The sequence below is a fragment of the Solea senegalensis genome, linkage group LG14 (genome assembly GCF_019176455.1).
Source record: "Solea senegalensis isolate Sse05_10M linkage group LG14, IFAPA_SoseM_1, whole genome shotgun sequence".
In the NCBI taxonomy this organism is placed as follows: Eukaryota; Metazoa; Chordata; class Actinopteri; order Pleuronectiformes; family Soleidae; genus Solea; species Solea senegalensis.
Genome location: NC_058034.1, coordinates 12,022,938 through 12,045,079, shown reverse-complemented (window position 1 = coordinate 12,045,079; position 22,142 = coordinate 12,022,938). Strand labels below are relative to the sequence as shown.

General features: G+C 40.8%; 1 protein-coding gene across 3 annotated transcripts in view; it reads left to right on the top strand.

Moving 5' to 3' along the window:
* The first annotated feature begins 821 nt into the window (after window positions 1-821).
* Window positions 822-22,142, top strand: part of nr5a2 (nuclear receptor subfamily 5, group A, member 2) — a 60,595-nt gene continuing 39,274 nt past the window's right edge. The window contains exons 1-5 of one of the 3 annotated variants that reach the window (XM_044044863.1): window positions 822-853; window positions 2,403-3,247; window positions 6,482-6,600; window positions 9,966-10,107; window positions 16,309-17,024. In XM_044044863.1, the coding sequence (XP_043900798.1) occupies window positions 3,166-3,247; window positions 6,482-6,600; window positions 9,966-10,107; window positions 16,309-17,024 (1,059 nt within the window). In that variant the 5' untranslated portion in view covers window positions 822-853; window positions 2,403-3,165. Of the gene's footprint in view, window positions 854-2,402; window positions 3,248-4,535; window positions 4,606-4,670; window positions 4,721-6,481; window positions 6,601-9,965; window positions 10,108-16,308; window positions 17,025-22,142 lie in introns of those variants that run through there. The other 2 variants (XM_044044864.1, XM_044044865.1) reach the window with 2 other exon arrangements.

Genomic DNA, 22,142 nt, shown 5'->3' with positions numbered 1-22,142 from the left:
TATGGGTTGTCTATATTGACTACAAGAAAGAAGGGTGATTCTATAGCGTGCAGTTGTTTTCTTCTTTTCCCTGTGCTTTGCTTATATAAGTGGTGCTATATGATCATACCACACTGCCACTTTCTTTGTTTTGCATTGTTAGGGGTCATTGCTCTGTATGCAGGACCCTGCATTATATTTGGACTGCTTACATTATCTTCAGTACAGAAAACAGCAGGTAAGTTTGTGTGTGTGTGTGCGTGTGTGTGTGTGTGTGTGTGTGTGTGTGTGCCAATCAGATAAATTTAGAATTGGGAGGAAAACATGGCTGACGATTAGTCCAAAGTTTGAGTCATAGTGACTCTGACCACCTAAAACTACAAACTGTAAAGACCACGTATAACTGGATGCTCTCACTCCCCGTCTTTCTGTCTCATGGTCTCTGTGTTTCACTTCATGTTTTCATTTTCTGAGATTTTATTATAGTTGAGATTAAACAACACACTATGTGATTGGTGTCTTTGTGTTTAAATTTCTTGACCTGCATTTCATTCTCTTCTTTATGCTCTATGGCCCTCATTTTCCAACAGCATGCCACCATGTCTGTCTGTCTGTCTCTCTCTCTCTCTCTCTCTCTCTCGCTCGCTCTCTGTCTGTCTGTCTGTCTGTCTTTCCATAGGTTAATCATTCCAGCAGTGTTATAACTCCAGAGAAGCTCTTATCAGTGTCTGTGTCATTTTATAACCTGATCCCACCCCCACTTGTCCTCTTGCACATTCTTTGGCTCCACCCCCACTGCTGGTCAGCAACCAATCACAGCTGGACTTTAAGAGTACCGGATAGTGGAGCCTCCTGTACACTGTCACATATTGAGGTTGGTTTTCTGGTGAGCAGATGATGGGAAAAAGAAAAAAAAAACATCAATGCTCAAAAGGCAGACAGTGAGCTGATGACATGTGTAAACAGTGGGAGAATACAATTGTTTTCAGAATAAAAGTTCACAGCAAGTGAAGTGTATTTCATTTCGTGCCACTGGCAGGTGAGCCTGTAATGTGAGTGTATGGACTCATTAATGTAAACCAGGTGCAGGTGATGCTGTGTTTGTATCACAGTGCATGCAAGCAGGGATTATAAATGACTAGCAGATGAGTGGAATAAAAAGCAGCATCTTATGAGGTATGATGTATACGGTAGGCGTGATATTTGAAAACAGAAAAACTTGGTTGACACTTTATCTAGCAGCTTATAGCTCCACATTGTAATACTCCTTAAAAAAACAAACAGAATTGATTATAAGATACTAAGCTTTACAGTTTACATTAAATATGGGTTGTTTCTGCTTTGATTTCCAGTAGTTTTAGATGTTTGGGTTCGGATATATAGTGTGTCTCTTATAGAAAAGAAAGAGAAAAGAGTATTTCACATGGAAATTAAAAAAAATAAAACAATTAGGCATTGCTAACTTTAGGATCTGATAGTTTAGCTTTTCCTTGCATTGCTCTGTGTGTGTGTGTGTGTGTGTGTGTGTGTGTGTGTGTGTGTGTGTGTGTGTGTGTGTATTTGTTACATCGACATTTTCTCGCATAAACACTGCCCTAGTTACATCAGAAGTCCTTTTGGAGACCAAAACCTGGTCCTACAATGACTTTGAATTGAAGTCAATGCAGTGTCCTATGAAGAATAGCTAATGTGTGTGTTCAGGTGTGTCTGGAGATCTGTCCGTCTGTATGTTACCGTGTCTCCCCTGCTCATCCTCTGCTTCAGGATACAGTGCATTAATACAGTGTATGTATGAGGAGCGCCTTGAGTCGCATACATGTCTGACTGAGTTCAAAACATTTGCAATGGGCCCGAGCCTGACGTCAGATCACTAATTGATCCCTGCTCAGCCCATTACTGACAACAATTCAGAAGCAAATGTACATATAATTTATGGTGATTTGATCAGAATATAGAGGTCAACATGATGTGAGCAGCCGGAGGCCGTCGTTGCTCACTTTTCCCCCCCGAAACTGAAACTAACACATCTATAATCTACTAATGATGGATATGGATAATTGTACTCGTATGGCCTCATGCAAAATTTAGTATGCCCTTTCACTACATTAGAAAGAAAGAAAGAAAGAATGAAAGAAAGAAAGAAAAAAGAAAGACAGAAAGAAAGAAAGACTACATTTTATAACATGTATTGTGCCACAGTAGTTGACAGTGGCCATTTCAACTTGAATTTACTGCATTAATTATGTATTCACAACCAAACATAATTTATTAAGAAAATGTTATAAAAAAAAAAAATAGCGTGTACCGGCGCTCGTGTGTACATGCGAGAGCGTCTGCTTTCACGTGTAAGTGCGTGTCATCGCCTGATTTCCTTGTTCTCTCTCCCTCTCCCACCCCCCCTCTCTCTCTCTCTGCTTTTAAAGTCCATCATTAACGGGATTTAACAGCTGAGATTTTTGGAGACGCGGAACAGGAGGCTTTGAGGCGATGTTTCCCGGTCTCCTCGCCTGATTGGATCAGTGAAAGATGATGTCAGACGACTGCATGCGCCCGGGATTGGAGCAAGCGGCGTAAACAAAGCCGCGAGGAGGAGGAGGAGAGGTCTCCACATCTCTAGACAGTCCGACCGACACACCGAATCCGACTTTACGCACAGGAGAGGGCGGCCCCGTCGGCGCGTACTCATCTGCTAAACGCTGAAAGTTACTGACAGTCTCAATTTAACGGGTGACGCGCTAAAAGACTTTTGGAAAAGCTGAAGGGAAACTTATCATCGTTTGTTTGTGTCGTTTTTTGTTGTTCTTTTTTTACTCCGGACATTGTCCATTCTTCTCGTTGGTCCTAACTCTGCGAAGCTGCTCCTGCATAAGTAGGTGCGAAGGAAGCGCTCGTGTAGTCGTTGCATTTTTTTTTTTTTATGTCTAAATGCAATTATGAAAAAAATTAATTCGTGAAGTCGAATCAGAGCAGACAGGCGCACTCCTGCTGTGCAACCCGGTCGGTTGGAGCCAGTCTGCGCCGTTTGAATTCGGTGTCCTCGTCCGGTAACTGGAGGACTGACAGACACAGAAAGTAAGAATCAGACACTTGGGTCACTTTGAGGTGTGTTAGTGGAACGCGTGTCTCACACGTTCAGGTGTCCCGCCGAGCGGTGCGGAGTCTCCAGCTTAGGCCGGCCGCGCTGACATGCTGCCCAAAGTCGATACTGAATCCTTGGGACTCTCTCGATCGTATGGGGAACAGGGGCACATGCCAAGGAATATGCAAGGTAAGAAGACCTGTCATTGATGTGAATCTCTATAGACTCACAACACTCACACGCTTCTGCTACGGTGCCTTCACGGTGCGCTATCAGTGTAATAAATGTCCTCAGTGCGTAAAACCTTTAACAAAAACTTATGAAAACGCTGACGCTTGTACTTTTTTTTATTGTAGACTGGTTTCTGTCAATATGACGAACACGTTAAGTCAAAGCCTGCATGTCTTTATTATACAGATATTTTTACTGTGGTTTCTAATTGATCCCAGTCTTACTCTGACATAAAGATGACGAGCAATGTGCGCAAATCCGACTTGGATCTTCTCTTTAAATGTTTTGGCCCATCATCAGACAGTGATTATTACCAGGTGCCACTCATGCTGGATTTGTGTGATAAAACTATGAGGCAGAGCAGAAAAGTGCATTTAGTTTTTGTCACTCCTGTGGTTTATATGTATAATGAATCACTTGAGCAGAACTGACTTGTGACTTTTATTTACATTAAGAACAGTTAAGATTTTTTTTTTTTCAATTTAGGGAAAAATAAGCAAAAGAAAAACGAGCCACGGAGAACCATTGTCGAGGCTTGATTCAGTGGTATCTTGCTCCCTGAAAATATTGGGCAAATATTACACTGATAAGCCGAAAAATTCTGGTCTAATTTATTAATACATGGTAAAAGTATCATAATTGTGTTAAAGAATAAATCCAAATTGTGTTGTGTTTTATTTGTTATCTGTTCTGCAATTGGTGGAATTATGGCCTATTTATGTGATGGAATTTAAATATCCTTAAATTAAATTTAAAGGGGCACCGAATAAGCTGTTGATCAACTCATACATATGTGTGTGTGTATGTGTATGTGTATGTGTGTGTGTGGGTGTGTGTGTGTGTGTGTGTGTGTGCGTGCGTGTTTGATTTTTTAATCTATGATATTTGTGTAGTTTTTATGTCATTATTAATGTCAAATTGGAGACAAAATTGCTCACGAATGTACAAATTTAATTGAGAAAATACGTTTTTGGGGACAATTGGACTTTTACAATATTGACTTATTCATTCCAGTTCATTTAAATTCCCTGTGTGGCACACACTGAAACATCAGGATTATTATTGGGCCCAGGTTTTTTTAAATCTATATTTTTCACTACAAATAAAGGTGCAATGATTTAAAGAGGGACTCAATCTTCAGTCAAGATAAACTCATGTCCCTCCTCATTGCTCTCAAGTCATTCCACTGCAGTATAAACGCACTGTTAATTAGCCCAGTCTTGGCTTTTATGAGGCGCTGATAACACACACTCACAAGACGAGGAGTGGCTGTTGGAGAGCCCGTTATCTGCTTGTACACACGGGTGAAAACAAAGGTAGCTCGGAATGAAAGACGGTTTCTTTTCTTTCTTTCTCTCTTGTTTTTGGACACATGTTGTAGCCGTTTAGGAAACTGTCGGAGCAAGTGGCGTCAACTTGAGAGGAGAGCAGGTGAGAGACGGAGGTTTGACCGCTGACTTTCTGCATCCATTGTAAAGTAACTATGCACACACCGAGAGAAGCACTTCATAGATGAGTTAAAAAAAATAACATAGGAGTATATAACTCAGCATCTAATGCTATTATAATTTATGACACATGTCAGTGCAGTAGCAGTGTACAGATTGGGCAAGTTGTAAGAGGAAAATATACACGTTTTAGTTCTTTATTTGGGGCGTTAGGAATTTTTCCAACAGGGATATATTCATTTATTTTCGATGTGCCACGGCCTCATCCTCTCCACAGCTGCAAATAAAGTCCCGATAACACAAATTTTCCTAATTAAATTCTGTTCTGAATTTGCAGCTGTCGTGCGTCATGACAACAGGCCCGGACAAATCATTTCCCCTTTTTCTTTTTCTTTTTTCCTTCTTTGTTTGCGCATTGGAGAAAGTTGAGAAAGTCGATTTGTGGGAAAGCAGCAGCTTCGGCTGCTCGGTCAAACTTGTTGCTTCAGCTGGAAATGTGCAGCGCGCGCGGATCCCAGCAGGGCAACGCGTTTACAAAAGCAGACATCATGTCTAATGAAAAAGGTTCTCAATGAGCACAGGAGTGGTTTTGAAGTGTGTGTGTGCGTGCGCGCGCGCGTGTGTAAGGGCCTTGGAAAAGTGTGTATTTTGACAAAATATTTCCACTTTTACAACCACATAGTGAAGCGTTTCTGTTTGATCCCGGCTGTCTTTTTATGATTGGAACCATAAACACTTTTGTAACTGTTGTAAACGTCAGTCTGGGTGTTTGCTCTGCGCTGTCACGCGCAGTCTTATCAACGCAACTATTTCTAATACACGAGGCAACGAGTGGACTTATTTACTGTGTTAAATCTCCATAAACACGATGAGGCTGAAAAATACGCAACGAGAGAGATTTGTTTTAAGTAATTATTATTATTATTATTATTTCAACTATATTATTCCCGCGTTATATGTCGACTTTTTATTTTATTTTATTTTATTTTAAATCAGAGAAATGAACATGCTACAAATTGATTATTTTTCCCCCAGCGCTTGAATGTCAAGGTAAACGTCTGACAACATTATAAAACATAACATAAACTAAATGTTTTTGGCCCCGCAGCATTGCGAGTGAGTCTCTGTGAACGAAAACGATGTTGGTTCAAGTTGGGTTTGGATATTTCTTCTTTTTTTTTCTCCTCGCCTGCAGAGATAAGAGCCTTTTCTGTGTGTCTTCATTTGTCTGTGGGCGGTAACATGTTCTCCTCCAATCCTTAACTCTAATATCTCTCCATTTCCCCCAGCGATTTCACGACTTAGATACATAAATATTTATGAGGCTCGCTTTCATGAGCTTTTAATTTTTTCTATTTTTTTTTGTTTGCCCATGTCTGAAAAGATAGAATAGGAGGCGATAACAAGGAGAAATAAATGCTTTCAAGTCAATCCAAAAAAAAGCAACAACAACTGACCATTGTTCATATCCCCCTCCTCGTTTTAAACATTCAAAAGTCCAACAACAGAACTTAGTTACTTGTGTGTTTCCTGTGCATGTCTTTAGTATACAGATATTTTTACTGTGGTTTCTAAGTGATCACAGTCTTACTCTGACATAAAGATGACGAGCAATGTGACGCACCTTGATGGATGAAGATGGACTTTTGGAAAAGAGATTGCTCACTTCTTATTCTCTTTCTCTCTGTGCGTGTGCGTGTGTGCGTGCGTGCGTGCGTGCGTGTGTGTGTGACTTCCTCCGTAGCGCCCCAGATAAAAATGATGGACTACTCTTATGACGAAGACTTGGACGAGATGTGTCCCGTGTGCGGGGACAAGGTTTCTGGCTATCACTATGGACTTCTGACCTGCGAGAGCTGCAAGGTGAGTGTCCCAGTCAACCAAAACGAAAATAGAATAGAATAAATAAATCCATTATTTAATTGCACCATCACAAAAACATTTAATTCCAGCGACAAAAACAACATCTGTGTGTGTGTGTGTGTGTGTGTGTGTGTGTTTGTTGACATCATGTACTGGAACATGACTTTGTTGTGTATTATGCTTTGATGGAGAAAATAACTGCAAAGTCAAAATTGTTGTTGTTTTGTTTTGTCCAATGAATAGTATAAGCTTCCCAAAGTCATGTTGTGTAGTTTGACACTTTCCAGTTTTCAGTATTCAGTAGAAAACACTGGCAAAGAAAATGTAAATTTTATTTAGATATTGTTAGTTACGTATAATTTTTATGCCTCTTCTTAACATCTTAGCTCTTCGGTGGAGATGGATTTTTGGCAGTGGCACTTTTGCATGCAAGGCATTTAGCAGCAGTGACGACTTGCAACAAGTGTACATTTCAGTTCCTCCCCATTAACATTACAGGAAAAAGGAATGGCACAGAGGCCTAGGGATGCTGTGACAGTTGATCTAACGAAACTTTTCCTGCCAGTGTCAGAGGATTTACGAAAGTGTCCGATGAGAAATGAAACAGCAGTTCACACATGTTTTGCAATTTGTACAACCACTAGACAGGAGGAGGAGGTTTAACCCAGCAAACAAAGCACACAATCCTAATGAATCTGTTTGTATAAGCCTGTGTCCTGCTGTCTAAAACTCTCATCACACACTCATTAAGAGCCCTCAGGGTTGAAATGCATTTCCACACACGTTAATAATGAGGCTACTGTAAAGCAAACAATTGCCTCTATTAATCCGAGCTCTATCAACAACGTATTTGTCTCTTTCTCTCTATTTCCATCTTCCACCTCAACACTTCTTTTTTTTTCGGCACAGTAAAGCTGTCAGCACAAAATTAAGCCAGGACAAATGTCTTTGCGATAACACTATTCAGTGTAAAATCGCAGCCCGCAGTATTGATGCAGTGGCGCACATTACTTGCCTGTGTGATCATTATTCAAAGCAGATGCTATAGATTTTATCCTATATTATGACCTTGAGATGCTAAGCACTTGCTTGAAAGGAGACGTTGGCAGCACATTGCATGATTTTCAGCCTCAGCACGGGCCTGTGTCACAGAACCAATCCACAAACACATTTCCCAGTTAAGTTAATAAAGAAATTCTGCTGTGCGCGTGTGGGATGTAGATGGAGAGGTCTGTTGTATAGTGGAGTAGACTATATCACTGTTGAAACGTTAATAATGTGGATACCTGGAGCTAGTTATTGATTATCCCTAAAATACAGACAGTCCATTCAGTAAAAGTATGATCATCAGCACTCAAGTGATATATCACTGACATGCTAGGCATTAAATATCACTATCAGCTGGCAGTGCAGTGTAGTTTATTTCCTGGTCTTATAACAACAGTGTGAATATGGCATTTAATGTCATTATCTGTACGAGAAAAATATTAACTGTTGGTTGTGTGTGTGTGTCAGTGGTCATAGTGTGTTAGGATTAAGATTTTATCTCCCTGAAAACCCCCTTTAATTGCAATATTAGCTCGTATTAAATAAAATTGTAATACGGGTGGGATTTCTTTTTGTAAGGTTCAGTTCGGTTGCCAGTTTTGGACGCAGAAGCGCGCACACACACACACACACACACACACACTCACAAGCACGCAAGAGAAATAGAAAGAAACAAACAAGCGATGATTCTTTACTTTAGACTCTCGTAATTATACACCACCTCCTCACATTCGTGCACACACACACATACGCGCACAGACAGTGTTTACTTATTGGTCCACATTGAGTAAATATGGCACCCCATCATATCTATTTGTAACAGGAACAAAAAAAGCTGGGCTGCAGTGTTCTCGCCTGAACCTTGCATGCCTCTTTTTTTGGGGGGGTGGGGGGGAAATTAAGTCCTAAAATATTGACTTCACAAGCAACTTGTAGAAAGTTTTAGGGTCAAGATGTATCATGGACATATAAAAAAAACTATATTTATGATCTGCAGAAACTTAAAGGAGATAAAAATGACCAAAGCACGTTTGGATTTAATTTAAATTTAGCACACATATTTGTACAAATAAAGAATGTGCATGAGTCTTGGCATCAGAAGGGATAAGTTTACTATGTGAATTATATTTTCCCTGCTTCATGCTGGTCTGTGCTGACATGTTGTAAGAGCCGTTTCCTGGTTCCTCTTCTACAGTACAGTCTTTTAGGAAGGCATCCCAAGGTCAGGAATACCCAGTTACTTTTTTTAAAAATTTATGAAATACTTGGACATTATTTGAATGGGTGTCTCTAGCAAGAGTGTGCTTTGCAGTGTAATTTCAGGTTTTGTGCAAACAAGTAGCTCTTTTTCAAAAATGATAAGTTATTTTGGAGTGGCAACAGCAGCAGGCACACTTGCAGGAATCCCTTTACACAGAAAACGAGAGGCCTTTTCTTGTGTTGAACTGCAGGTCAGACAAGAGCTTTTCAGTGAGACGTTGTCCTCTTAATTTTCAGAAGTGAGTTTGTGTGTTGTTTTTTTAACAGCATGGTTTAATCCTCTTTCAGATATTTATAGCGCAGGCTCTGTGTTAAGTGAAAAATGGGAAAGAAAGTCCTCTCCGAAGCATGGATTTTTTTTAGTGCTGAGATGTCAATAATCTAAAAGTAGGATTTTTTTTTTTCTTTTTTTTGGGGGGAACGAATCACAAATTTGTGTTTGGTGAGATATTGACAGCTGCACATTCCCTTTTTTCTTTCAACCAATGGTTTAAGGATTCTACTTCTAGGTTATGGATCTAGAATATGTTAATACCTTCCTCCCTTCGTTTGATTTCCAGTGCTGCTGCCAATATCTAATGCCATGTTGCAGGTATGAATATCTGTAATCCCGGAACTGTGAATTATGGATATAATTTATTGGATTTTTGGGATCTCCGTGCACACATATTTTTCAATAATTAAGTGGAAAACTGAAAACAGGCTTTTGACATAAATTTTAGTCTTTACATAAATAGAGAATATTAAGAATGGAAACGCAATTTTGACAGATTCCATATGAATAGTTTATAAAACAGTGAATAAAAGAGGTATGTGTAGAATTAAAGTTTTTTTTAAGCTGGATAAATTTAAGGGGTAATACACATATTTAGAAATAATTTCCTTATGTGACTGGGGTAAAACTCGGCAATTACAAATAATACAATGTTTGTCTGTGTGTGTGCGTGTGTGCGTGTGTGTGTGTGTCCCTCTTCATCTGTCTGCGAGTGTGAATGGGCCAATTACCATTGCATTGCAGGGGTCAAGCAGGTTGACGTCTTAATTGGTTTTCTCCACAGGGCTTCTTTAAACGCACTGTCCAGAACAACAAGCGCTACACATGTATAGAGAACCAGAGCTGCCAGATTGACAAGACCCAGAGGAAGCGCTGCCCGTACTGCCGCTTCCAAAAGTGCCTCACTGTGGGCATGAAGCTAGAAGGTAAAACAACATGTTTCCATTTTTGAATTGTTTTGGCTTGTGGCAAAAAAAATGATTTCACTTTTGCAGAAGTTTTGCTGTGTTTTTCCATTTAAGCACCGTCTTAAACAGAATATGGGATGTGATCTTGTGAGAGATGTGGAGCTGTCACAAATGAGATATAATATGATATAGTTGTTGTTTAATAGAGAAATTGTTTCTATGCTGAAAGAAAGTAGCCAGTGGGATTTCACTATGTTGTTTAAGGGCTTTCAACCAGATTAAAGGGCTGGTGTATGTGACTGTCTAGGAATCAGTTTTGGATTAAATACTATGATGAATAGCTTGAGTAAAAGTACTCAATTACATTGTTTTTTTTTCTCAAGTTAAAGTACAAATATTACATCAAGTGTCCCATGTGAGTGATATGCAGTACTTTTGTCTATGAATTGTTGAGTAGAAGGGCAAAAGACGTGGAAAAAAAATCTAAGTAATTTACTTCAAATATGTACTTTATACAAATCACCGACATAAATAAAAAACAGGCACCTCTAGGCGAATGAATACACATCTTCCACGCTTGCTTTCTTAAGTTATATCTATATTTTGCTCTTGGAGAATATTTATCTTTTCAGAGTACATATGTACACACATATATATATGTATATATATATAGCGCTGAGCTTCACAGTAAACTGTTGCTGCATTCTGGCTGTAATCATCACATCATATTCTATGACAAAGGCTAATGCCTGTTTGCAATTACTGTTTCTGAGAGGAAAAATTTGTCACATGGCAACAGCTAACTGCTTCTGGACTTCCACAGAGGTGTTTCAAGAACTTCTACCAAAGTCTGAGTGAAATGACATTCTTTTTTCCACAAATTCAAAATTGAATGCAGTTCATCTCAGCACATGACTATTATTTTTATTTTTTTGGAAAAAGTGAAAATTATTATTCCATGATCAACTTGCATGTGAGCACTTTCCCTCTACATTGAATATATCCACCCTTTTTTTAATAAATGTGCTTTGACAATATGATTGCCTGGATGAAATTAGATTATATTTATTCAAACATTTAACAATGAATATCTCAGTAATTTCAGTTCTCCAGAATGTGTGCCTTATGAAGAGAAACCTTTCATTTCAACCAAAACGTTGAAATCCTACGTTGCTTATTAGTATTTGAGATGGGGTCAGGGGGAGTTGGGGGATATCTGGTAGCTGCTGTGCACTTAAACTTGCCAGACAGAGTAATAGATAAAATATTAAACTTGGCAGCAGGGCGAGAATGGTAATGATGATACTTTTGGCCAGCCATTTCGAGGTCTCTTTGTTTAATTTGAACGTGGCTCAGAAGCTTGTTCAAACATGCTTATCCAGGAGTGACAGGGTGGCAGGGCAAGAAATGTTCTTCAATGGTCAAAGATAATATTTAAGATCAACTATTTTTTCACACATTATTTGACAGGTGTGACTGTGAACTCACTAATTCTGATATGAGCAAAGAGACCTGAAGGTCAACAAGTATCTCAAAGCTAAATATGTTTAATTTCTGCAATAATACTGGCGTTAAGTTATTCATATGGTTTCACACATTTGTATTTTAAATAAAGAATTCCCAAGTCCCTGAAATGTTCACATACAATAGAAAAAACTTCATTTGTTGAAGAAAGGAAACCCTAAGAGGATGAAACTAAAGCAAAGGCAGCCTATAATGAAATCTTTCTGGAGGCATTTCCCTTTACCTGCCATGAGCTGTGTAATTAATTTCTGTAAATTGTAAATGGCCGCTGGGCAGAATGTCCCAGACTGTCATTTCCAGCTGACACCAGTGGGGTGGGGGTAATGTTTGATTTGTTTTGCTGGTGGTAGCTTTTAGGCTCGGGGGCCAGACGGGCCCTGCAGCACTCTGTCAAGAGCCAGAAGCTCTAGTGGGCAAGTCCTGCCACAACCAGTAAAGACCTCCCAGACAGAAAGTGTGACACCCCTCACACACACACACACACTCACTATACATACAGTTCTCCTTGGTAAACACATACATATATTCATGAGAAGCCCAGAGAGGTGTTCAGAAGGCCAAAGGCAAGAAGGAGAAGATTCCATTTAATCCAAAAAAGTGAGTAAAATAGCTGTGAAAGAGAAAAGGTTTAGGGCCATGTGCTGTGTTATTGCAGCCTTTTCATTCCATTACACAACAGCTTGCTGCAACATGGGAATTCAGGATATCAAGTGGAAACCAAATGTGGATAAAAAAATGTGAGGGGAACTCAAAGTATGATGTCTTTCTTGCATTTCTGACACATGCTTAGCCTTTCTGCTATTTTTCTTCTGTTAGTTAATAAGTTTGCCGACGACTGAGCTGCACAGTTGTTTGATATGATCACGGTAAAGGAGGCTAATCGCGCGTATGAGTGTAAACAATGTGAAACAGGAGGCTGATACGCATCAGTGTTGCGACATTAGCCCAACACTGAATCCTAGACTCAGTGTATAATCTACAGCTAATAACACAAATTGAAGAGGACTAAAGAGAAACACTTCAGATTTAATCAACAACTGTTCACACGGTGATGATATGAGTGCATCTTTTAACCATATGTCATCTTGTTGCCATTTGTTCTGTCTTTCATTTTATTTATCTTTTTGGTTTAATTTGCTTTTTATTTTTTTTTTATCCTTTCCTGTTCATTTACACATATACAAACAATGATGACAGAGCATGTCAACCACACAATCATCTAAACACACAGGCACCGCATATGCACTGTAGCATGTCAACTAGTGTTGACTCATTGAGAAAAGAGGGGACACTTCCGTAATGGTACCACCCATTAGCATGTTATTCTTTAAAGCTGATGAAGCATACTGCATCATCCCACTGGTATGATTTTCTTCATATGCTCACTGGAAGTTGCCTTGCATCATATGTGCTTCATTGAGCTGTTCAATATTATATATATGTGTATATATATATATATATATATATATGTGTGTATAAGTAAGAGAAGATATATATATATATATATATATATACATGTATAAGTAAGAGAAGATGTTGGTGACAGCCACTATCTGAAAAATAATCAAGATCTTCAAGATACTATGCCAGTCAATCAAAACTAATAATCCAATAATATACACATTTGAAGATGCCTTTGTTGGAATACTAATCTACCCACAAGGCTTCCAGTTTACATTTAACCATTTTTACATCCAGTTAATCCAAATCTGAATTCATAAATTACTACAAATGTAAAGGAACTACTGGACCATTGAGCTGAAATTAGCGCCACCACTCTCGGGTTTTTATCGCCCTCTCTGCCGCTGTTTCCCCCTCTCTCTGTTTTTTATTTCCTCCCTGTCTCCAGCTCCTTCACTCTGATTTGTCTTCCATCAGCCTCCCAGTACCTGAGGTATAGAAGCCAGGGAGCTGTCCCATTACTTATGCATAGGTATCATAGGTATTCATGTGTGTGCATGGGATAGGGCGCATCCGGAGCAGGGGCTGGAGCACCGACATGACAAACAGGGTGTCAGCAAGGCTCTGCGAGACCCATTAATATGCCGGTGGCCGACAGGGATACTCACCTACGCACGCTTAATATTCCTGTATATTAAACAACCATAAATCAGAGGCTATAAGAGCTGAGGGCTGTGTGTATGTGTATGTGTGTGTGTGTGTGTGTTCGAGATGTGTTTGGGTGTTTTGGGCCTATGTGTCAGTGTGTGTACAGACAAAGTGTGTAAATGGTGTGTTTGTGCATGTCTGTGTTGGCGTATGTGTGAGATGATGTGCATGGGGCACACTTGAGGTTGTGTTAGATAAGTGTGTGAGTGTGTGTGCGTGTCGAAAATTGTGTGTTTTAGCAGTAACAGGAAGTCAGGTGAAATCTAAAGAGGACGACAACATCAGCCCTCGAGTCTTTCAGCCTGGCTTTAGCCACAAAGACTCACTGTTAACCCCTCATATGTCCTCACTGACATCCACACAAGAACAGAATAACATTTCTACTCATTTATTTAGGAAAAAGCAAGTGTGTTGAGTGTGTTGCATGTTTGTCTTTTCATTAGCGGTGACTGTCACCTTCATGCTTCCCACACAGCTTGTCTTGTTTATGCCAAACAAATCAGAAAAGGACCACAGAGATTTAGCCTGTCGTACTGTATCACTTGAGTTGCATATTAAATATTTTCTGCTCAACAACATTTAGGAATTTATATTTAAAGAGTTGTATGAGACATTTGTCTTGTTGCTATAAACTTCAGTCCCTGCAGAACCTTGTCCATGAACACCTCACTCAAACCCACACACTCATCATCTCCCACAACTCACATGCTTACACTCTCCTCTTCCCCTCCCCCCCTCCATATTAATCTGTGTTACATGCATGCAAATCACCTTGTTTAATTACAGACAAAGAATCAGTGCATGTTCCCCCCCCTCTCTCTCATAACACACACACCCATACACACAAAGAGGGAGGGAAAGCGAGGGAGACCTGCACCCCCCAAGTCTTGATATTCATGATGTGATGTGGGTCCCTGGGTCTGAGGCAGCCAAGTAGGCAGTCAGGGCTTAATTTCGTTTTCCCAGTAGGGCCAACTATTAGTTTCTCAGCTCATTAATTACGCTGTTGTGGAGAAATCATTAATAGTTAAAGTTACCCTACAATGATGTATAATGGATACATTTGGCGAGGATTCCTCTCCATTTTTCTTTGATATGTGCTTGGCTTCGATAAACCCGAGATGACCGGGCATCAGAGTTGACCTCAAGCATGTTTGGAAATGGCAGATTGTCCGTGTATGTGTGTGTGTGTGTGTGTGTGTGTGTAGTGCAATGTAGTCTAGTGTCTGGTCTGCTGTCTTCTTTCTGAGCGATCAGCAGTTTATGATGCTTTTCATGTTGGTGTGTGTCAGCATGTGGGTGTGAGATTTGCATGTGCATGTGTTTGTATGTGTGTGTGTGTGCCTCCCCTCTTGGCTCCTCTCACTCAGATCAGTGACAGACACTTTTGTGACGGAGGTCATTAAAATCACTCCCAAGGCAGTTTAGTATGTGTAAGAGTGTGTGTGTGGGTGTGTGTCTGCCCCTCATCACCCTGCCACTCTGTCCACACCCCCTTTTTAATTTTCTGTCTCTGTTCTTTCATTCATTTGGAGTGGACTATCCACTGCATATTCACGGGGCAAATCTCTTTGAACGTATTTGCATATAGCGTTAAACATGTGGGTTTACTTCTTTCTTTTAGGAGAGGGTGTAAAGAGCATAATGAATACAATAAAAAATAAGTTTATAATCTGCTGTATTGGTATTGGTATGGGGAGGGAGGGAGGGATGTATAGTCTCCCAGACGTCCATTAGCTTGTGGCACACTGCGCTCGGTGAGTAAGTGGTAATTAAGTATGAATAATTAACACCAGCGCTCCCCGACTGGGAGAAGGCATAGCAGGTTCCCCGTGGCAGCAGTCGGACAGATCACACATGGCCCTTGTAGCAGTCCACTGTTTTCCTGGCTTGTTCATTAGAAATACCCACAGCTCCGACTAGTTGTGATCCTCACCACAGGATTCTACGGTGAAAGTGGAGGCGGGGGGCATCGTGGTTGTGTTTGGTTCACCCCAGTGTGCTTATTGTCAGACTTTTCAGCCAGTGCGGTGTAATAAAGAAACATGATTTGTTAGTGGACAGTGATATTTGAAGCTTTCAGATACACAGTATAATACAATGGGTATTTTGGAAATCAGCATCTAGCTTTTGAGGTATGTATTCCCTGAGTGGTGTTCAGAGACAGCCAGCTGTACAGTGATCATTCAGCAGAGTGGCTTATAGAAGTTTGTGTCTCTGGTCAATGAGTTACAGCACTATCTATTAGACCTGTGGGGTTTAAGAGTCAACATGTAAATGTCAAGTGCAATCACCACAGGAACACCTTTGGCCTATATCCAAGTTGGACGAGTTAACCTCATAATGCCATGCAAACGTGCATGTCAAAACCTTCATCTTGCTTTTACCAGTAATCAGTTACCTGCATTTCTAACGAGTTTGAAACACTCCAGAGTTTTATTTTAACACAGTCAAAAGGGTCAGATATTTCTAGTCGACATAATGGCTTGACCTGAGAATAAGTAACATGCTAAACAAAGACGAGAGCACTAATTCTGTCCTTTCTTGTCTCCCTTTTCCACTCCTCCTCCTCCTCCTGCCTCTCAGCTGTGCGGGCGGACCGCATGCGCGGAGGTCGAAACAAGTTTGGCCCAATGTACAAACGTGACCGGGCTCTCAAGCAGCAAAAGAAAGCACTGATCCGAGCAAATGGCCTAAAGATCGAGGCCATGAGTCAGGTGATGCAGGCCGTGCCGACCGACCTCACCATCTCCTCGGCCATCCAGAATATCCACTCAGCCGCCTCCAAGGGCCTTCCACTGAGCCACCACACCGGTCACCACACTGGGCACCACCACCATCACCACCACCATCACCATCATGCCACTGCCCTGCCCCCCACAGACTACGACCGCAGCCCATTTGTCACTTCACCTGTCAGCATGGCAATGCCGCCGCACGCCGGCAGCCTACAAGGCTACCAAGCAGCCTATGGACACTTCCAGGGCACGCGCACCATCAAATCAGAGTACCCAGACCCGTACACCAGCTCGCCAGAGTCCATCATGGGCTACGCCTATGTCGATGCCTACCAGTCAGGCTCACCGCCCAGCTTCCCCCACCTGATCGTAGAGCTGTTAAAGTGTGAGCCAGATGAACCGCAGGTTCAGGCCAAGATCCTGGCATACCTGCAGCAGGAGCAGGCCAGTCGTGGCAAACATGAGAAGCTCAACACCTTCGGCCTTATGTGCAAGATGGCCGACCAGACACTTTTCTCCATCGTGGAGTGGGCACGCAGCAGCATCTTCTTCCGTGAACTTAAGGTAAGTGATCATGGATCATGTATGAGTGAGCTCTGTTTGAATGTGAGTTGAAGTGAATTTAGATCTGTTTCATTCTGTTACAATCATATTGTCCTGCTTTGTCCACCATCTCTATCAATTGAGAGAAACCTTAAGCATATTGTTGTTTTTTTGGTCAAGTCATTTTTTGTGAGATTTATTTGTTAGGTGTTAGGTTCAAGTTTTGCTTCCGATGGGAATATGAATCATTGATGGTGTGACATTAAATATATCAAATAAGGCACTGCCTCGGACTGATTAAAAACAAAAAAGAATTTCATCATATTTTCAAACTGCTAATAAAATCCACCGTGAGGAGTTTAAGAGGTCAAATTTGAGGTCAAAATCAAGCTCTCTATTAAAATGACAGAGCAGCTGCTCATCTCTAGATGCTGACTCTGCCTGTTTCTTCCCGTGATGAGATTTTCTTCCTAGTCCTAGTCCAACTTTCTAGTTAAGATGACCACCCAAAGCTTTTTTACACCCATACATTCACACAACGCATCTATGTGCATCACACATCTTTTAATGCAGAAACACGGTGCTGGCACAGCACTCTGGGGTATTGTTGGGTTAAGTGTCTTGCTCAAGGACACGTCAGCTTGTTGACGTGGAGCTGGAGCTGGAATTCAAACCAATGAAAGACAATTTACCTCCAAGTTATTCACAAGTTCATGCCATTTATTCATGTTGCAGTTGATGTGCAAATGCCTTATCTTTGCACACCCACCACACACTTTTTGTAATGCTAAATATCTCACTGTCATTGACAGTACTTAACAGAGTTCAGAAACATCACTTGTTCAATCCTTCATCTTCAGCTGAGCTTTTATCTCCCTTCTTTATGCACTGACTGAACATTAATGCAGAGTGCACAGGACTGTGGCTGCCACCACTGTCTGGTCCACTGCCTGATCAAAATGCAGCAGTCAGTCTTATTTATGTGTTTGATACATTCTGACACGTTTGATACTAACAGGTTTCTATATGAGGGTTTTATGTGAACTGAATACTGCTTATCTCCTTAACGGAGAGGTGACAATTTCACAAGTTTGAGCGAGGTTGTTTCTAAACTTTAGTTATTTATACTAGACATAGGCATAATAGGTAATCCGTCAAAGCTCTTAAAATGACATTTTATCCTGGTTATTGCTGTGTCTGCTGTGACTAACCCATACCAAGCGTCCACCACTGCCTCATTGTAAAAATGTGATATTCATCACAGAGCCTAAGGGACAGTTTTTGGGTGTGCATTTGTGCACTTGCAGCTTGATACACTCTGAATAAAGGTTATTATTTGGAGCAGCGTGAAAGGCATTTGATTAGCCTGTGCTTCACCTGTTTGTCTTCCCCTCCTTTGTCTGTTAGTTTCCCACTGTGTGATTGAAGCCTCAGCTGCATATTCATGGTTCACAGCTCGTCGCGAAATTCCCTCGAAATATTTGGTATTATGCTTTCAAAAGGGGGAGGTGAAACAACAAATGAAATACATGCAATATTAAAATATGTGCCAATTACAACACGGATAAGAGTCCTTGAAAAGCACATGTTGACATTTAGCAAGCACTGTGTCTCTGCTATTGACATTTTATGGATCTGTGTTTGCATTCAACCGGGGGAAGAAGTGCACACTTATAAGACACACACACACACACACAGGCTCATCGTAGGGTGTGGCGACAGCAAATAATTATATATGGTTTGCCCATTAACTTAGAATGATCATTTTCGCTGCTCTGTGAAGCCTTTCTATTTCTCACACCCTCGTCCTAATTCAATTATCTCAGCCACTTATGTTTGTCACTCCCTGATTCGCTGCTGAATGAACCGTCATTATGTTTTCCTAATGACTACCTCTTATTAGTGGAGCTTAATAGCAGCTGAACTGGGTGCCTGTTACAGAGATAGAAAATGACCATGGCTCTGTGCAGGAGAACCCGCTTTGTGCACACGCACACTCCTCCACCCCACACACACAAACAAACCTCTCACGCAGCCCCACTGGTTTTGGTGAGTTGGGGCAAATTTCACTTAAGTGCGGAAGATAATTAAACTCCACCACCCCAGCCTCCACCCCCAAACCACTGCAAACACAAGTGGGACTGGAAAATAATGTGCTAGCTGTGGCTTTGACAGTTTTTCCCACACAACACAATTTTCGCTTTCTGGTGCGTTTCTCATCAGCAATGAATAGAAGGACTGCTGAGCAAAGCTGAGGGGCATGCACTGTAAATGTGGCAATGAAGCAATCTAAAATTTATCAGCTCCATTTCTTAGTTCAATTAAAAACGTTGCATTTTTAAAACAATAGGACCTTTGACATGTCCTGTTAATTTAAAAAAAAAAAAAAAAAGAAAACTGGCTGTTAGGTGCAAGATCAAGCCTGGACTATAACGACGGGAAGCAGAGTAGAATTAAAAGTTTGTCACAAGACTAGTACAACACTGTAGGAAGCTATAAATACACTTTGATTTCACGCGTGTGCACACACACACACACACACACATACCCCCATTAAGACACAGACAGTGCTCACACCAAACACACTGCCCCTCTCACTATTTTTAGTTCAGTAAGAACAAAAGAATTTCTCTGGTAACAGAGCCAAGCTGAGAGTGTGTGTGCATGTGTGTGTCTGTGTGTAGCCGTCTGCCAAAAAAAGTGTTTAAAGTTTTAGTTTCCATAAGTTGGCTTCAGTCACAGGACTCATAAATATTGAGCCATTAGTAGGACCTTCTAAAGAGCACTCCCCGTTCTACTCCAGTGCGACGCGCTGCCTCGCTCTTTCTCCCCCCTCTTTTTTTGGGAATTGGCCATGACGTGCAGGACATTTATTTCTAACACCTTGGATCCGAGAAGTTGAGACAGGCTCTTCCCGCCAAGTTGCCTCAGTTTTGATTGGTTTAACACGTAGACAATTAAAAAAAAGGGGCAGTTTTGGTACACTGGTTTTGAAATCAGTGAAAAAGTGTGCAATGAGGGAACATTTTGGCAGAGTTGTTGGCATGGTCGCTGGCAGTTGTTGTATTGAAATTGAGTTGAGACAAGTGAGTTGAAAACAGGTGCATGTGTGGATGTGTGTGTGTAGGCTTTTGTCTGGTTCATATGGTTACCATTGCACATAGGTATTTTTGGTCCGTGTTTTTCTATTGGTGCTCAGTCCGGTCTGCACATATATGTTCATGTTATTTAAATTGAACAATTGTTTATTGAGCCATTTACCTTTAATTACTTTCTGCATCAAAAATCAAATCCTATGTTCTGCAAATAGCTGTTTTTAATCTGGAACATTTTCCAGTAGGAATTGTGTTCATGCTGCAGTAGGCATTTGTATACCAGGTATGACTATTACTGCATTAGTGTTTGTCTGTTTGTGACTGTGCTGTGCTGTGCTGTGCTGTGCTGTGCTGTGCTGTGCTGTGCCATGGGAGGGAAAACACATGTGTTTGTCCCTCACTGAAATTTCCGAGCACAGGGCCGGTGCAAAGCCACCCCTCCCCTCCCTTGTCCTACCCTGTCCTGCCTTGAACCCATCTGACCATCCTGGAGCCAACCCCCAACCACCCAGTTTAGTGACTGCTAAAGAGCAAATTCACAAAAACCTTACAGGAGATACAGTACTCAAATTTCAGATAACAGCTTCTGTGCTGACAGTATAGGCTTAGAAAGAATAAATCCATGAAACAGTGGTTCCAGGCTTTTCTTGATTCACAAACTGTAAGGAGAGTTATTGTTTGACATTCATATCTGACTGATATAGAGATTAAATTCATATTTACATGTAATGCAATAAATACATTTGCTTAATAGCTTATGTTGTTATGTTTTAGCACAATTTAATTACTTTAAACAATTAAAGGAACCACTAGAAAACACATTTCATTTCATATTTTGTGAAAACACTGGCCTCCTGAAAACACCTCTTCTAATGTTCCTGTTTGTGTTGCTGAGCACAAGTGTGGACGTTGTCTACTGCAACGCTTATCTGCATGTGTGTGTGTGTGCGTGTGGTGACTCATGTTGTGGCTGGTCCAGTGATACCCTCTCCTCCATTGTTCCAGTGGATGGCTGGCTTGACTCCCACCACAAACACAATGGGACGGAGAATGTAACAGGGCGATCGGGACTATTGATGATTCACATGTTTATGTCTCACCTTCCTAACACTACTCTCTTTTAATCAAAGCCACCACCACCACCACCCTCTTCCTCTCTACACCCTTCAATAAAAAGGATGTGGTGTTTGGACAGCGAGCACTTTGTTTGCCTTGTCAAAACACAACATGCATACAACAACAGACTGTAAAGAGCAACACAAAACACCGCGTCAGAAAGACTTCAGTATTCCAATCCATTCATTCTGGGACAGTTCAGTGATATTAGAGGACATTACTGGAGCACACCTATGGTGCATGTGCACGCTTAAGTTGTGGCTTGTTTTGAAAATGGTCATTAATAATTCACCACATGATAAGACGTCGGACTGACTTTTCCTTATGTTGTAAGGAGACCGTTAATGTAACACCATCCTAAGTAGCCCAAGATAATTATTTCAAAAATGTAGCCAAGCAAGAAGGACGCAGCTCAAAGTTGAATTAACTGGCTTTTCGTTATTTGAAGCTTCACTAAATAGGAAACAACCAGGATGAGATAATGACAAAAGGATGTTGGTGTCCTGCATCATTCCAGACACTATCATTTGTCTTTGACTTGCATAGCAGATGATGATGAGAGGATCTTAGTGTACATTCAAATCAAATTAGGGAAATATTTTGTTTCTTTCATTGGGTGAAATTGTGTAATGGCTCTCTTGTGCACTCCCGCAGCTTTAGTTGTTGCTTTATGCCTGTTTGTCCATAGTTGTGCATTACATTAACTACAATGCATTACAGCAATATACTGGAAGGAGATATGATTTTGGACTTCTGACAGGACTGTATTTTATTGTTGTTTATTTACAACTCTTTACCATAAAACTGACGCATTCTTACGTTTTTTAATTTCAACCTCAGCAGTATATGACACCTATGATTTTTTGTTTGTCCTGAGCAAAATGCTGTGTAACTTCATACATATATTTAGTCTATTCACCTGATAAAA